This window comes from Varanus komodoensis, unplaced genomic scaffold (genome assembly GCF_004798865.1).
Source record: "Varanus komodoensis strain SLA01 unplaced genomic scaffold, ASM479886v1 scaffold9, whole genome shotgun sequence".
Classification (NCBI taxonomy): domain Eukaryota; kingdom Metazoa; phylum Chordata; class Lepidosauria; order Squamata; family Varanidae; genus Varanus; species Varanus komodoensis.
Genome location: NW_025336598.1, coordinates 9,823,415 through 9,841,644, shown reverse-complemented (window position 1 = coordinate 9,841,644; position 18,230 = coordinate 9,823,415). Strand labels below are relative to the sequence as shown.

Here is an 18,230-nt window from a genome sequence, read left to right as displayed (position 1 = left end):
ATCTGTAGCTTGGTCAATTGCAGTGCTGCTTGGTCATTTTTTAAACTTTTTACACATACATTCTGATGTGAGCTATTGATAGATGGTTCTGCTTCTATTGTGGCAAAGCAGAGGCCTTCAGACTGTGTCCTAGGGATCCACGAAATTATTCAGAAACATTAGAGTTATTTAAGAAGATCAGTAATGGTGGGCAAACTGGATATGACAGGAGTTGCAGTCCAATATACCAGGTTGGAGAAGACAGTTTGAGTTGGTCCATGTAGTTTACATGCAGTGAATGTAGGCCAGTCCCCCACATATCTTTGCACCCTGGAACATGGCTTGGAAGCTGCATTATGCTGGAGTTCTGCTGGAGCTATGCAGGGGTTACCTTAAATTAAAAGCCACTTTGGTAGACATTAATGCAGTTGATAAGTGGGTAATTTCAGAACGTGTCAAGGGAAAGAGCCTCATTACAAGTAGCAGCAACAGAACATCAAGCAAATTGCAGCTTTCCTGAGGACACAGTGCTGGAATTTTTAAAAAGCTTATGCACATCATGAATTAAATATTTTAATTTAATAGCTTTAGGAAGGGAGGTAGTTTAACTGGCTTACATGGAAAATTCAGGTATGGATTCAAAGCATGTAATCAGTTACCTCTTTAAAATATATTGACCACTTTATGCAGTGGTAAAAAGAAATTATAGTGAGGTCTTTCTTTAGGTAGAGGTGTAGTTTTCTGGCAAGTTCTCTGGAGATGTGCACATCTTCCAAGCTCCTCTGAGTACACTGTTTTTCAGTGGCAGGATGGTGCTGACTAGGGTTGCAGACCGCTGCAATGGGCGTGTGTTTGCATGCATGCAGACATTCAGGCAAATAACTTTGCAAATAGCTCTTGAGTCTGAGAATTTTGTCTCTAGTTCAAAGCTCAGGAGAATCATTCGTGAGCATCCTGGAAAGCATTAGGTTTCCTCAGTTCTGGTTGCCAGAAGGCCCCCTTGCTCGCTGTACTTGCAGCACTGTGGGCAAGCCTAGTAGCATCTCTTAGTGGACATGTAAATATTTAAATGTTTCCACACTGCTGGTATTGTCCCCCTCCATTTCTTCTCCTTCAATTTCTTGAGCTCCTTCACTCAGTCTTTCAAATGCTTCCAGTTCCATTAAATATTTCCACTCTTGCTGATGGCTGGAATTGTCTTTTAGAACACCTATTTAATTCTGTCTCTTTTCCTTTTAATCCCGCTTCATGACCACAGCTTCTCTGTTTGGCAAAACTCTTCAGTTCTCACCTCTTACAGAAAATACACTAAGCACAAGTAACTGTTTTTGCACGTGTTTTATCTTTTGTTTAACAGGCTTATGTTGCTTTCCTTGCACAATGTAGCAGCAAAGAATAAAAATACTGGCTGTGGTATTAAATAAAAACTTTCTCAGAAAAGAGAAAGTTTTGCTCTTAAAGTTTAAAGTAACTGTTGCCTCCATCAAAGACACAGTCCAGAGTGTTATCCTTCCTTCTCCTCCTGTTTGTCAAAACTTAGACTGCAAGCCATTGTAAACTCCTCATTGAGAAGGACACTCTTGTTTGTGACTCAGGGGAGCACCAAGCATTGTGCATCTTGCCTGTGTATAAAATAGGCTATATATTCTCAAGAAGTAAGAAGACTTGGACTGCTGCAGCAGGCAGCTTTTCTTCAGTGGAAAGGTGTGTAGGATTTTTTTTTTGTGGGGGGAGGGGGGATAACCCAGAGTGGACAGAAAGACTGGGCTGCTAAATGTAAAGATATTTTTAGATTTGTGGGGCTGTGAGTTACAGAAAAGGATTGTGTGACTTTATAATGCTTTGCGAAATAAGATGTGAAACTATTATCATGTAAGGTTTCTGAAATTGTTGCACAGTCACTATGACTTAGTTTCCATCAATGATACTTCCACTGGTGAAAGGGACAGTTTCACCAGTATAATCTCTCAATACTCAATATTATTGAGAGAAATATTGCAGGGAATGACTTGGTCATAGGAAATACGCAAATGGGCAGTTACAGAAAAGCAGTTATAATTGCCTCTCTTTGTACTTAGGCCTTGGTTCTTTCCACCACTCCTGGCATGAAAGGGGTGATTTCAGCAGAGAGGAGCAGACCTTTTCTGCTAGTTAAGGTTCTTTGTGCCCTGACAGCACCTATGATAGCACCGCACTTGATCCAGTAATGGTAGGGTTCCCTGACTCCTAATGCTGATATCAAAGGTTATTACCCATGCATTACTACATAGAGGCTAGTTACAGACATGAAATATTCTACCTAGAATTCCAAACAGTGTAAGGAACAAAAGCCCACCTTAATATTGTAAGGGAAAAGTTATCAGAGCAAAGCTATCACCCAAATGGCATGGGTGTGTAGTGATTAAGTGATTAAGAGTGTGGGACTGGAACTTGGATGATCTGGGTTCTAGGCCCTGCTTGGCCATGGAGCCAGCTGGGTGACTTTGGGTCAGTCACAGACTCTTAGTGCAACCTACCTTACAGGGCTGTTGTGATAAGATTGAGAGCAGTAGGAGGAGAATGAATAACCCATGTTGAGTTCTTTCAAAGAAGGCAGGATATAAATCTAATAAACAATAAATAAATAGAAATTACTGTTATCCTTTCCCTACAAGATGTTCATATTTATTGTAATTTATTGTTGTAAGCCGCCCCGAGGCTTCGGCGAATGGGGCGGCATAAAAATGTTTTAATAAATAAATAAATAAATAAATAGCACCAACTTCAGATGCTACTAGTCTTGATAGGTGTGCATTATCTCCAAGACTGTAGTATCCCTCTCATTTCCAGTTGCTGGGAATATTTTCAGAGAGACTCATGTCGTACTTGTGACCTTCCCCTAGGCATCTGGTTGACCACTCTGTGAAGAGACTTCTGGACTAGACGTACTCTTGGTCTCATCTGTTGTGGCTCTTATAGAAAGTCCCTATTTCAAAACTCACTATAGTCAATCATGAGTGTCTATAAGCTATTGTCCTCCCAACATTAAGAGAACATTCAGTCCTTCATTGTATATTTGCAGTATGGGGAGAGGTAGTGAGAGTAATCAGCTTGGACAGTTTCAAAGAGGGATCGGACAAATTCATGGAGGATAAATGTATCAATGGCTGTTTATAAGTGCTTCAGAATGTCAGTTGCTGAGGAGCATGAATGGAAGGATTCTGTTCCACTTGCCTCCTGCCATGAAGAGAAGGTTGGGCTGTTAGACAAGCCTTTGGTCTGATCCAACATAGCTTTTATGTTGTTATACAGCTTTAAATTAAAATTGAATTTAAGGGATGTGGGGCAGTGGAGCCTGGAACCACAAAGATATAACATATTCAGGCAGTGCCTCAGCTTCCTTTTATCCCCATCTGACACCCCATGGATAGGCAGCCAGAATAAACTCTTGAGTCGCTTTACAGCATGGAAAGTGTGCAGAGGCAGGCAATCTTCACCTTTGTGCTACTTCAGTTCTACATAGGATGCCTCCAAACCCCCATTGGATTGCCCCTTACATTGTTTAATTTTAAGGGGAAATTTAAGTGGGTGGGCAAAGTTCACATTAATGTTACTGATGCACTCATTAGTTTTAACAACCCAAAGTGCTGTGCATAATAGTTCAACAAAGTTCAACTCACTTCCATAAGGTTCTTGGGGTACCTTCAGTTTTATTTATACTGCTTATTCATTCCTTTTCACTCTGAGACATACATACATTTCAATCTCTCCCTCTCTCCCTCTCTCCCTCTCTCCCTCTCTCCCTCTCTCTCTCTCTCTCACACACACACACACACACACACACTAGGGATAGTCACCTGGTAAACATTAGTTACACCTTTAAAATTGCCAAACATTCCTAAATGTTGTATTTAAATTGGTATACAGTAATTTTCACTATTGCTTTCCTGTGGAAAATTAAAGCACTGAAAGAATTCTGCCCCACATCACCAATTCCAGCCCATGCTACTTAATAGTAACAATATTTTTGGACTGAAAATAGTTTCCTCTAGTTGTAAAGGAGTAGTTGATAAAGCTGGCAGGCCAATGCACAGGAAAATTTTGCCACGGTTGGATTAACTTCTGCATAAGCATAAGATAGCATCTCTGCTGAACTTCTTTTGTTTAAACATGGTATGCTGTCCTGTGCCCATTTATATAGGAGTAAGTCCAGTGAACTCAATGGAACTTAACTTCTGAATGGATGCCTTACTGATCTTGCTGTAAGACTGTAATCATAAACAGAATTACTTGGGGGCAAATAGAGACAGCAGGATGTGTGAATCAACATGTGTAGATTTGGCAGCTTTATGCTCACAGCTCAAAAGAACTGAGTAAACATGCACAAGCTGCTAATCTGCCACCCACCCACCCACACACAAAAGTAACCAACTCACTAAAAGCAGTTATGATATCTTGGACAGGCAGCAAAGTAGCAGGAGTAATAACTAGCCCATTTCACAAAAAGGAAGCGATTTATGTTAAAGTCTAGAGTAAGAGCTCTACCCCTTCATGGATCACTGTCTTGCCGTGGCGAAGGGGCTTGTGTAGTGCAATGATGCTATGAGCTATGCCATGTAGGGGCACCCAAGACAGACAGTTAATAGCAGAGAGCTCTGACAAAAGGTGATCCACTGGAGAAGGAAATGGCAACCCACTCCAGTATCTTTGCCATGAAAACCCATGGACAGTACCAAACAAGAGATGACAAGACTGAACATCGACATCTTAGGAATCAGTGAACTAATATGGACAGGAATGGGTGAATTTAATTCAGATGACCATCAGGTATACTACGGCGGGCAAGAATCCCTCAGAAGAAATGGAGTAGCCTTCATAGTCAATAAAAGAATAGGAAAAGCAGTACTGGGATACAATCTCCAAAACGACAGAATGATCTCAGTTCGATCCAAGGCAAACCATTCAACATCACAGTAGTCCAAGTCTATGCCCCACCCACTGGTGCTGAAGAGGCTGAAGTTGACCGGTTCTATGAAGGCCTACAACACCTTCTAGAAATAACACCAAAAAATGATGTCCTTATCATCATGGGGGATTGAATGCTAAAGTAGGAAGCCGAAAGATAACCGGAATAACAGGCAAGTTTGGCCTTGGAGTACAAAATGAAGCAGGGCACAGGCTGGTAGAATTTTGTCAAGAGAATATGATAGTCATAGCAAACACTCTTTTCCAACATCCCAAGAGACGACTACACATGGACATCACCAGACCGTCAATACAGAAATCAGATTGACTATGTGCTCTGCAGCCAATGATGGAGAAGCTCTATACAGTCAGTAAAAACTAGACCAGGAGCTGACTGTGGCTCAGATCATGAGTTTCTTCTTGTAAAATGTAGGCTTAAATTGAAAATACAGTGGAGGTGACAAATAGATTTGAGGAATTAGATCTGATAGAGTGCCTGAAGAACTATGGACGGAGGTTCACAACATTGTACAAGAGGTAGCAACTAAAACCATCCCAAACAAAAAGAAAAGAAAGCAAAATGACTGTCTGAGGAAGCTTTTCAAATTGCTGAGGAAAGAAGGGAAGTGAAAGGCAAGGGAGACAGGGAAAGATACACCCAACTGAATGCAGAATTCCAGAGAATAGCTAGAAGAGATAAAAAGGCCGTCTTCAATGAACAGTGTAAAGAAATAGAAGAAAACAATAGAATAGGGAGGACCAGAAATCTCTTCAAGAAAACTGGAGATATGAAGGGAATGTTTCATGCAAAGATGGGCATGATAAAGGACAAAAATGGCAGGGACCTAACAGAGGCAGGCGAGATTAAGAAGAGGTGGCAAGATTACACAGAAGAACTATACAAGAAAGATCTTAACATCCCTGATAACCATGATGGGGTGGTCGCTGACCTCGAGCCAGACATCCTGGAATATAGTCAAGTGGGCCTTAGGAAGTCTTAGCAACAACAAAGCTAGTGGAGGAGACAGTATTCCATCCGAGCTATTCAAAATCCTATAAGACGATGCAGTTAAAGTTTATTTATTTATTTATTTATTTTATTTACTTTTCAATTTATATCCTGCCTTTTTCCTACAGGGCTCAAGGCAGCTTACATCTCCTCCTCCATCTTATCCCCACAACAACAACCCTGTGAGGTAGGTTGGGCTGAGAGTCTGTGACTGGCCCAAAGTCATCCAGTTGGCTCCATGGCTGAGCGGGGACTAGAACCCAGATCGTCTGAGTCCCAGTCCCATGCTCTTAACCACTACACCACACTGGCTCTCTACATTCAATATGCCAGCATATTCGGAAAACTCAGCAGTGGCCACAGGATTGGAAAAGGTCAGTTTACATTCCAGTTCCAAAGAAGGGCAATGCCAAAGAATGTTCAAACTACTGCACCATTGCATTCAGTTCACATCCTAGCAAAGTTATGCTCAAAATCCTTCAAGCTAGGCTCCAGCAGTATGTGGACCGAGAATTACCAGAAGTACAAGCAGGGTTTTGAAGAGGCAGAGATCAAATTTCCAACATACGCAGAATCATGGAGAAAGCTAGGGAATTCAAGAAAAACATCTACTTCTGTTTCATTGACTATGCCAAAGCCTTTGATTGTGTGGATCACAACAAATTGTGGCAAGTTCTTAAAGAGAAACCTGTATGCAGGTCAAGAAGCCACAGTGAGAACTGGACATGGAACTACTGATTGGTTCAAAATTGGGAAAGGCTCATGGCAAGGCTGTATATTGTCGCCCTGCCTATTTAACTTATATGCAGAGCACACCATGTGAAAGGCCAGGCTAGATGCATCACAAGTTGGAATTAAGATTGCCGGGAGAAATAGCAACAGCCTCAGATATGCAGATGATACCACTCTAATGGCAGAAAGTGAAGAGGAACTAAAGAACCTCTTGATGCAGGTGAAGGAGGAGAGTGCAAAAATTGGCTTGAAACTCAACATTAAGAAACAAAGATTATGGCATCTGGTCCTATCACTTCCTAGCAAATAGATGGGGAAGGAATGGAGGTAGTGACACATTTCACTTTCCTGAGCTCCAAGATCACCACAGGCAAGAAATTAAAAGACACTTGCTCCTTCAGGAGGAAAGCTATGGCAAATCTAGACAGCATACTAAAAGGCAGAGACATCACCCTGCCAACAGAAATGTGTATAGGAAAGGCTATGGTTTTCCCAGTTGCAATGTATGGCTGTGAAAATTGGACCATATGAGCACTGAAGAACTGAAGCCTTTGAATTGTGGTGCTGGAGGAGACTCCTGCGAGTCCCTTGGACCGTAAGGCGATCAAACCAGTCAGTCTTAGAGGAGATCAACCCAGACTGTTCTTTAGAAGGCCAGATCCTGAAGATGAAACTCAAATACTTTGGCCACCTAATGAGAAGGAAGGACTCCCTGGAGAAGAGCCTAATGCTGGGAACAATAGATGACAGAAGAAGGGGACGGCAGAGAATGAAGTGGCTAGATGGAGTCACTGAAGCAGTCAGAGCTTAAGTGGACTCCAGGGGATGGATGGTGGAGGACAGGAATGCCTGGAGGAAAGTTGTCCATGGGGTCGTGATGGGTTGGATGCGACTTCACGACTAACATATATAAGAGCTCTAGAGTAAGTGCAGGGGTCCTAATTGGATAGGGTTCCTAGTGTGAAGTGTTGGGGCTTCAAGTCTTTCCCCACTGCAGTCCCTGTTTAGGTCCACCTGTGTTCCAATTGGCATTTTCCTGAGTTCTTGGCCTGTCCTTGGCTGCTCTTAGCTGTTCTAGCACTCTTTATTTTTAATGTGTGTTTGTTTATTCTGTGCCAGCTCCTTTGAGCATTTTTGCAAAAGCAGCCTATAAATCTTTTAAAAATTGACTGAATCATCAGCTCTTACCATGAAATTTTTCTTGTCTCCTAGGTTCTTATTATTAAATCCCCTCAATTGAAGTAATAATTAAACAGAAGCGAATTTCCATTAAGTCTTGACCAGTCTTGACTTTTCTGGCTATCTCAGTGAATATTTATAACAAATGCAATCAGTTCCAGGAAAATCAGAAACAATGTCCATAATTCATCTAGGCAATTCCTAAGGAGGAAACTCTGTGTGTGCTTTCTCCTTGGATATCAAAGCTGTTTATGAGCTGAAATAATTGTTAGTAGTGGAGTAAGTGCCAGGGGGTGTAGTGGCATGTTGGTGACATTATTTGCTTCAAATATGACTATATCAACTATGATGTCTGCTCTCTATGATTACCTTGGAATGCCTGTGTGGTTTCTGCTTTGTTGCCATGGAAACCAGGTGCTACTCCAAACAAGATGATTCTCTGCTATTTTTTGCAGTAATATTTGCATAGCAAGTCTTTGGTTTAGGCCACTTCTTCAAGCTGAAGCAGAAAGCTTTGTTAAAATAAGCATGTGAATATGAAGAGTGATTCTTAACTTCTATATATTGTCTGCATTGTTTTTATTCTGCACATGTGTTCTCCTGTAAGACCATTAAGTTTCCTCCTAGCCTGGATGGTCTACATTATCGTCTTTCAAAATAAGGACAAGTGTTAGCTTGTTCCAGAAAAGTCTTCATGGTGTGGGGTAAACATTTTTCTCTCTTATTGTTCTTAAATTCGGGGTTTGCTATGAAACCAGTTTTGACAGTAGATTCAAGGCAGATAAAGAAAGATAAAAGTAGCAACTGGACCTACCAGAATACTTGATAGTGTTTGTAGTTGTGCAACCCTGAAGGACAGGGAGCCCTATTTCCACATGAGATTCAGTGCAAAGATGCAAGCTCTAGGGTTTCCAAGGAATTGGGCTAGATGAGATATGTTGTGTTCATGACAGTGGAAGTGGGAGAACAAGACATTGTTGCTGGTCTTGTGTATGAGAGCACCTGCAGAGAACTGTGCTGTTGTTAAATGAACAGAGGACTGAATGTCATTTTATTGTTTATACTTGAATATGTACCTTTTCAATTGTGGCAGCTGCACATGTCTCTTAGCAAGGATTTTTGTATTTAGCACAACTATACAACAGCAGGAAATTTATCCTATGTCATTCTCAAGGTACAAAATATCACTGAGAAATGTGTAAGTTTACAGTAGTTAGCACACACAATTTTCAGAAAGTAGAAGACTTTGAGATTAGGGTTTTTTTAAAAAAAATTACTTTAAAATCTTATTATTCATATTTCATGTCATAAAAGCATTGATCATACAAGATACAAGGCAATTGCAAGCAAACTATAATTTAATTTTTTTAAGTTTAGTTTTAAGAGTATTACCTTCATTTTTTTTTTTTTTTTTAAAGACATTTAGTAACATTTTTGATCCAGGAGCAAAACAGAGCAGAGACTCAGTGAAGACTGGAGCCATTGCCCTCCTGATATTGCATCCTATGAGGACTAATGGAATGTTTTACAGTTCTTATATTTTCTTTTCAAAGTTAAATAATTTCTTATGAATTACTGGTGCATATTTCCCACAAAACAAGGATTTTCTCTAACAATTAGTTATTTTTCCAAAGTTCTTAGCTATGATTTTGAGAATACATTATTTTATTACTGGTGGCTTAGCAAAGCTGACATTTCATTAGATTTCCCAAACAGGATTGTACCGGCTTCTCTTTTGGAGTTTTTAAATTTTAAATCTTTCTTTGTTCTGTTTACTTTCTGCAATATTTTAGATTTGCTTGTTTCCATCATAAACTGAATATATGTGAACTATAGTCCGGTAACTTTTTTATCTGAAGCACATTTTGCTCTTTCCTGAATTTAGCTGGGAAAATATCATTTTCCTTATTGCAGGTTTCTAGGTCACTGAAAAACCACTGCATATGACCATTAATGCTGATCCAGTCTTTATATGATGAAATATTTTAATATATAATTTATTTTTTATGAAAATGATAAACCTTTGAGAGAGAGGAGCTTATAATGAAAATGTGGAAGATCAAATCACTCTATTTTGGATGAATATTTTCAGGGTAGACTATTATGCAGGTTGGTGCAGGAGCCTTGCCAGATGCAAGAACTTTTAGAGGTTTGTCACAGATGTTTGGGGCAGGCTGAATAATCCACTGGTTTTCCCTTGGTGTGACTATAATGCCAAGAGAGCTACACTGAAAGAATAATGACTTGTCCACTAGTAGCACCCTTCTTGGCAATGAGCAAATTTTACTTTGGAGGTATTCTGAGGCACATTCTGTTGATGTTGGGTGGTAGGGTAAGAGAGTAGCTCTCTTGAGCATCCAGTGTGAATTGAATTGGTGTCCTAGAAGAATACGTAGAATCCTCTGAAGTACACAGGAATTCCATGTCCAATCCCATGGCCAGTAGAGAAAACAGCATAGAATGTATTTGTTGCATAGAACAACCTTTGAGAATTGCTGACTTAGAAGAAAAATGGGGATGTCTATTCAAGGGCGTCTTCTGGAGATTTTTCAGTCTTCCTGCTTTATTACAACAAACTTGCTGGAACTCCTTGGAAAAAGACAAGTGGGCATGTCCTTCAGTAAGAGACACTGTGTACACACTTCCAACTCTGCTGTTAGTGTTGTTTGAGGCAGTGGGGAACGCATGCAGGCCAACTTGGGATGGAGCTACACATTTTGCAGAGATCTGTACCCACTTGCTCAGCTTTGGCGTTTAAATGAAAAGCAGACTTAGAAGGCTGAGAGGGAGAACAGTGGCTTAACCTTTCCCCTTCTGCCATAGCTCCACTGCATTTTTCACAGTAAGGATGATATGGAACTCCTTAGGTAGTCATAATCTTTGGGTCATGATGGCTATCAAAACATGCCACTGAAAGATGGTACAGGCATTCTGGGAGGTTTAATGGAATTGGTCATGGGAAGAACAGGATGGAATATGGTCTTAACTGATGGCATGCTTAAGAAAGGGTGGGTGATTGAAATGACTCCGTCCCACCTGCAGCTAGTGGAGCTAAAGGTTGCACATGCATGCTGTCTCCGCAATGCCAGAGGTATCAGGGTTGTTCACCTAGCTAGGATGACACTTGCAAGTTTAGGTGGTTGGCGGTAAGCAAAGGGGCTCTGTCTGCTTGCTGGTTGCATAGCACAAGTCCTCCCCACACAGCACTGAAGTAGCCAGTTCACCCAAGCATAACAAAAAGAGTAGGAAAGCCCACATGTGCAAAGTCTCCTACACATAACAGAACACACAAACAGATAATTTTCATCCCCCCTCCTCCCAGGTCTAAGAACTAGTTTTAAGATGCAACAAAAGAGAGGCATTACAAGAATTGAATGATATTTCAAGTTGAAGATAGAATCTGAAAAGGAATGTTCTCCACCACAGCAAGTTACACCAAGTAAAATTTCGTTAACACAAGTTTTCCTCCCCTTGTGCTGATTTTGATCCAGCCCAAATTTAAGCAGCAGAACAAGAGATACAGGATCAAACCTACAGAAATATATAGGAAGAAGGGAGGTAAAGGAGTACATCCTCCAAGCCCAATCCTTTCTTCCTTCCCCATGCTATGTGGGGAGGACTTGTGCTATGCAAGGTGGTGAAAATTATCTGTTTACATGTTCCATTATGTGTAGGAGATTTTGCACATGTGTGTTTTCCTACTATTTTTGTTATGCTTAGGTGAACTGGCTACAAGCTCATACAACTCATTCAGTGTACTGTAAGTCGTTTAGCTGGGCTAAAATTTATACATTAAAACCTGTATGGTTGACTAGGATTTCATTCATTTAGTGATTCTCCTACTATAAATTGAATATATGTTGCAATCAGTGTAAGCTTGGTGTGGGCGATAAGCCTCACATTATGGGTATTTTCTGGTGCAACACTTAGAGAGTATATATAAATGCTTAGTATTCAGCTGCTGTTGTCCATGTATCTTTTGATTCCTGGCTGTTCAGTATTAATGACCTAAGGAAAGAGAGTCATCAAGTTTACAAAAGATAAATATCTGGTGGGAATTACAAGTGCCTACTGTCTTGCAATATTGAGCTTACATAAGCTGAATATAAACTTGTGAGTTGCATATGGCACTATAGTAATGAAATTTAATGAGAACAAATACTCGGTTTGGCAGGAAGAAGGAGATTCAAATACAAGCCCAAGACACAAAACAATATGGTTGGGCACTAGCAGTGCCAGTAAGTTGCCATTATGGATGAACCTACAGTGTGACACCATGGCAGGAAAGACCAGCGTACTTCAGATGGTGTGATCCCTGGTGCATACTGTCCGAAGCCCGAGAAACAATTGCAGTGCTCACAGGATCTCCCTTGCAATAGTGTGTTCAGTGTAAGAATCACAATTTGAGGGAAATGTTGACATATTAGAAAGAATGCCAAGAAGAACTGTGGGGATGATCACAGTGGGTTGAGCTGAAAGATGGCGAGCATTTCACCTTTGTTTCAGAGATTAATGAAATGCATGCGGCAAATGGATGCCAGAAATTGCAATCAAATGTTTTCCACATGTACAGCACCTTGATTTAGTAAATAAGTATAAAACTGATGTTCAAACTGTCACTTGCGTACACAGTCATGAGAGTGTGATGGTCTCAAAGGACATGTTGAACCTGCATGCTTTGTACCCCGACCCCACCCTCTGTATGCATTTTCAAGTAGGGAAAGGAGAATGTGTGAGATCTGGCCTCACTTTGTATCTTGTACCTCATGCCAAAAAGAAGTATAGGCTTTCCTTATTTTTGTGCTATACACAAGGTTGTTCAGATTAGATTGTAATGAACACTGTGACTGGCCAGCAAAGTGCCACCATAAAAGTATATAGTAAAGGTTACTTTAAAGGACTTTGGCAGCCAAAAGGCCTCATCTGGCACTCAAAAGCCATTGGTGCCATTTAGGGCTTTCCTGGGGAAAGCATCTTACAGGTGGGGTGCCACACTGAAGAAGTCCCTGGTCTTGAGATTGTGTTGATGATGATGGTTTTGAATTATTGCTTTACATTGTAAGCTTTCAACTGTTCAGTACTTTTTCTTTCGGAGAAGTGAGGGCAAAGAGCACCTTGATGTCACACAGGTTTGTGTTACACAGACACATGCTTAATGGATAAACTGCTCCCTTAATAATTTTGGGCTGGCTTATATAACAACACTTCTTTCAGGTATCTAGGTCCCAAGTCCAGCAGGCACTCGCATTTTGAATGGTACTTGAAAAAAGTGCAAGCCAGTGAGATTCTGGCAAGATGCATTCCCAAATCCAGCCCCACTTAGCCTGGGAGCTGCAGTTTGAATGAATTGTAGTTCCTCTGCCATCTTCAAAGGCAAGTGCAATACACTGACATTCAGGCTTGGAGGTTATTGTTTATAGATGCATAACTCAGCTGTTCCTGTTCAGGATGGACCACAGGTAGCACATGAGACATAGGTGAGAAAAGGTGCTCCATGCCACAGAGGCCCCTTTGGACCTGTAGACTCTGAAACTGCTCCCTTGGAGACAGTGTGGCTTCTTCCAGATAGGGTGATCACTGTCTCCCTGAACAGATGGACTTACCTTTGCACAGAACCTGTCTCTCTGCTGCACTGAGTTGCAGCTTACTGAGAAACTTCTGGACATCTCTTCTTCAAACAATTTTGTCATGCTGGGAAGAGAATTTAAGCAAGTAAACCATATGAACTTTCCATGCATTTTTAGAAGCTGCAGCAGCCTGCAAGAGACCATCTTTGGCAGCATCCTCAGCTGAACTCTTGCACTTAATCTTTTGCAAATCCCAACCAGATGGTAGCCTGGAGAAAGAACTTTAGTTAGCCACAACTAGCAAAAGTAATGATGATTGAAACCTACAGAACTGTAAACAGTGTGATGTTACTTTTTAAAAGTCTTCCTCAAAATAAATATTGTAGAACAAAGAATGGTTCAAGAACTTCTAATTTGATATTGTGTGCTTATTTTAGTTGAGCAAGCATAATGTAGAAGACTTTCTCTGCCTTAATCACAGTTCTGTAGCAGTGGAAAAACTACCACCATTTTGTGGTGAGTTTGTGGCAGGGAAGTTTTGTGTCCCCATCAAAGCAAAATGTCTGAACATTCTTGCAATCATGATCAAACTTTCCTGTGCCAAGGTTGAGGGGGAGGCCCCAGGAAAGGTGGTGACTTTATGTGATAATGCCTAGGCCTGTAACTAAGACCTAAGATGGCAAAAATCCCAGTGATGCAGAAAATGAGCATGTGAAGGAGAAACCATCCTATCATCTTCTTCACATGCCACCTTTCCACTTGCAGTGATTGCTGTCTATGGAATAGTATTCAAATCACATGACAACACCCCCCCCAAACATACTTTCATCATCTAAGTGAAAACGTGGCCAAAGCACCAAAATTCTTTTAACATGTGCAGTCATTTTTCAGTGACTTCATACATTTCATGGCTGCCAAGCAAGGTTTATAAAAGAATGTATGTTCAAGGAGTGAAAGCCAGTCTGAACGTTTTGTGCTTGTTATGTTATACAGTTGTTTGCAGATAGGTTATCATTATTTGATTCACTGTAATTGTTATTTAATTGTTGCATTCACCTGGGGTGATGAATACAAGACTTCTTTTCCATTTTATCTTCAGAGCAGTCTTATAAGTTAGGCTTAGTCAGTGACTGGGCCAAAGTCACTCTGCAAGTTTCATGACTGAGCAAGGACTAGAACTTAGATCTGCCCAGCCTCTGCCCAACAGTTCTACATCATACTGGCTTTCAAGTGTTACCACACTCCACACTTTTAGATTTACACTGTGAGACTCTTAAATAAGCAAATTACAAAGAGTTGTCACCAATGAACTCTTTTCAGATTTTCAGTTGGGAAGACAGAGGTTTGTGTTTGTGTTTCTTCACTCCAGCAGCATGATAAACCCTGGATTCCTGCCAATGTGAGGCAGTGGTTGGGTGCATTCAGTCTGGGGTAGAATTGTTAGCCCCAGGTGTTCAGCTAGACACACACTGAGGAACTGTTTGAAGTTTCTAGCCCTTCCTGATAAAGTTGAGTTTGCAGTTTCATACTTGTGTTTAAGGACTTACTTTGCACATGCTTAAGATTGACACAGATCATGTGTGTAAAAATGATATATATGAAATGCTATATGATTGTTGGTAGTTGTTAGGGATGGTGCTACATGCCAGAATAATAGGGCTTAGGCTCAAAGGAGAGAAAATTACACAAATAAACATGTGCTAATTTATATAAATGCTAATTTATGCAAACATATGTTAATCACAGATGATTACTCTACATATTATAGGAAGCCAGCAATCAACCTCTTGCTTCCTTTCAGGACAGAACTGCACAATGTTTCAAACTGCTTTCTTACCATACTTCTCCTTGGCCTTTCATTACCCAAATTCAGGTGATGAGGATGGAGTGCCTGGGATCAGCAAAGAATTGTATGGCATCTTAAACATTTGCTGGTTGATTGCAAACTGAACATGGTGTACTGGTAATGGAGAGTGTGGGAATGTATTTTAGACTATAATAATGTGTGCTTTTAGGCTGCAAATTTAACGCAATGACTAGGAAATAAACTGCATTAGATGTAGAAAATTGCCTGCCCCCCCACCGCCCTGCCGCATCACCAACAAGCACAATATCACTGGGCAGAGATCTCAGGACTGGAGGACATTGTTCTGCTGCTTCTGGACCAGGTGAGACATCAGCGGTAGTTGCCACAAAAGGGCTCCTCCTTTTACTTTAAATATTTGACTGAAATACTTTCAGATACTTTACTGCAGAGTCAAGGAGCTCCAGAGTCAAGCAAGCCAGGACAAGCTATGCACTCATATTAGCTTGCCCCACATTCAGACATTGTTGCCCATTTAAATCCTTGTCACCAACAAAGCAACTTCTGTTTCCCCCTGAGGGAAGGGGACTGAGCCAGCTTAAAGGAAACAGCAGGTGATCCGGTCTCTGGCTCCCCGTTCAATGTGTGAGCATCCAGTGCCCCTGCTCTTCCTCTTGTCAGACCTTTCTCTGTGCGAAGGCGCAGAGCACAAGTTCAGCTGCCCAGGAATGACTGGCAGTTCTCTGCAGTCAGGCACGCCCCGAGAAGACGGTTGACAGGGCACTTTTAGACCATTTTGGGCTCTAGACTTAATGAAAATAAAGAGGAAACTGACAGGAAAGGTGGCAGCCACCCCTCTAGTACACTCCCCATTAGTCTGCTAATTGAGTCTTACGAGTATGGTCTCCAATTAATTGTAGGGCTGCTGAGTTCAGAGGGAAGACGCAGGCATGTGTTAGCTCTAAAGATCCAGGACACTGCTGGAAAGATGGAGATCACATGCCTAGGTGAGCCCTTTGCTAACACTGCATATGGAGGGCAGGGTGATAGGAGAGACACCTTTCAAGAATTCAGGGCTCCAGCCAGAGGGAGCCACCCCCAACATTGCCTGTGATGATTGTCACAAAGTTTGTTTTTTTTTTAACAGCTACTGGTGCAGTTTCATGCTGTTTTGACCAGCTCATCGTTCACTTCTTGTCCACAAGAATCTCAGGCGTGATGTGCCTTTACATCTCTCTGTCCATCTCCACACTTGTAGTTGATGCGTAGTATTTGAGGATGGGAACCCTGCTTCAGCATAAGGAGCACAGGGAGTTGGGTTAGAGGACCTCAGGCTCTGGGGCAACAGGGACTTTAAAACCTTCTTTAGTGATATCACCAGTGCCATAGCTGGACAGAAGACATTGCACACCCTGGGGAGGCATTGTGTATTAGCCCAACCATTTAGCTGTCATCTATTCATGTAAAGCTTTCCTGGCAGAAGAATGTTGTTCTAATTTCTTGTTGGTACTTAGTGTCTAGAGAGATTATCACTAAGCCTTCATTCTCTCCTGCTATCTCTTCAGTTTGTAGGTGGTGTGTTACGTTGCAAGGCAAACATTTTTTCTTTTGGCCTACATTCCTCTAGGAGTATTTGATATTGAGCTGATTTTGAAACTGCAATTGTTAGCTCAGATAAAGTTGACTTTGCCACCTTCCTAAAGAGATTCATAGAAATATGAAAAGTATTAGTCCTTTGCTGTGAGCGATATATCTAATCAGGCAGATGGCACCCTTGAATGTGCAAGGAGCCCAGGAAAGCAACTGAGTAAAGATTTAATGTAATTAGTCCAGCAAATAAGCTTGAGAAGGTAAATCCCTTTTAACCTCTATGATAAAACATATGCTGTGTCAAAGCCTTGGATTATTAATCATACAAAACAGCTTCTACATCTGCTCTGGCATAGAGTAAAAGTAATTTAGTTAATTAGTAAATACATCTTGTTGTGGTTCTTGCAATAAAACCACTTTCTGGGATTTCAGTGCTTTCCAGCAGCTTGCAGTTCTGCCCTTTGGTGTGCATGTGGTAGAATGAAGTAGTTAATTGACTGTGGGTGGAAAGATATAATTGTTAAACTTTGGATGTTGCTTATCCTAATTAGTTAACTAATAATAGTTTATATTGCATCCTTCTATTCACAGGAAGAGGGGAAGTGATAGAGAGAAACTGCATTCACAGACCACAACAATTCCTTAATTCTCTATATGTACTTTCAAATGCCTCGTGGTTATATAAACTTGTATTTATGTGTGCATGGCTGATGTTTCTTTGAAGACTACAATCCATCAGTTGGCGTGCATATATATATTTGTGTTTAGGTGCCTATCTTTTTATGCCACATAAAAACCATTTCTTCCTTGTCAGCTACTTTGTAATAAACAGCGTGTTTTTAAATAGGTTGTTAAAAACTGACTGTTTATTTTCTTTCTCAGGACCGCCTCTATGTCTTGCTACAGGTGAAAAGAGTAACAATGTGGTTTGACATTTTCATAGAAAAATTACCTGTATAAAAATCAAATGCTGTTACCCTTTGCATCTTGAAGAACTCTTAATTCCATCTCCAAATGTGCAAATGCATATGAGATGAGCCTGAACAGATAAAGTTGGACCCATTATTTTGCCACTAACTTCCATTAATATTTTTAATTAGTGACATATTTTAACAGAGTGCCTTTACAAAAATATTTCTGTTGTGATAATTCTCTCTAAAATGTGGAAATGTTCCTGTTCGTTTTCAGATCTTATCAGAAAACTAGCACAGCAGACATTTGGAAATAAGCCGGGTGATTATCAAAAGGTAATTTTCCTTTTCATTATGATTTTCTTAGGTACGTGTGCATATATTTGGAGTTTTATTTTAAACAAACAGATTAAGGTTGGTATATCTGCTTTTTGTTTATGAATAATAGATTTCCAGGTTTCATTCAGCTAGAACTGTATGGTAAGTTTTCATAAATGTTTCCTTTTGCTTGGCTT

The 18,230-nt window shown here is 40.7% G+C and overlaps 1 protein-coding gene across 1 annotated transcript in view; it reads left to right on the top strand.

Annotated features, from left to right (window-relative positions):
* Window positions 1-18,230, top strand: part of PROM1 (prominin 1) — an 86,130-nt gene that overhangs the window by 10,819 nt on the left and 57,081 nt on the right. Inside the window, exon 2 of the mRNA XM_044418365.1 lies at window positions 17,993-18,051. Within this exon, the coding sequence (XP_044274300.1) occupies window positions 17,993-18,051 (59 nt within the window). The remainder of the gene's footprint in view (window positions 1-17,992; window positions 18,052-18,230) is intronic.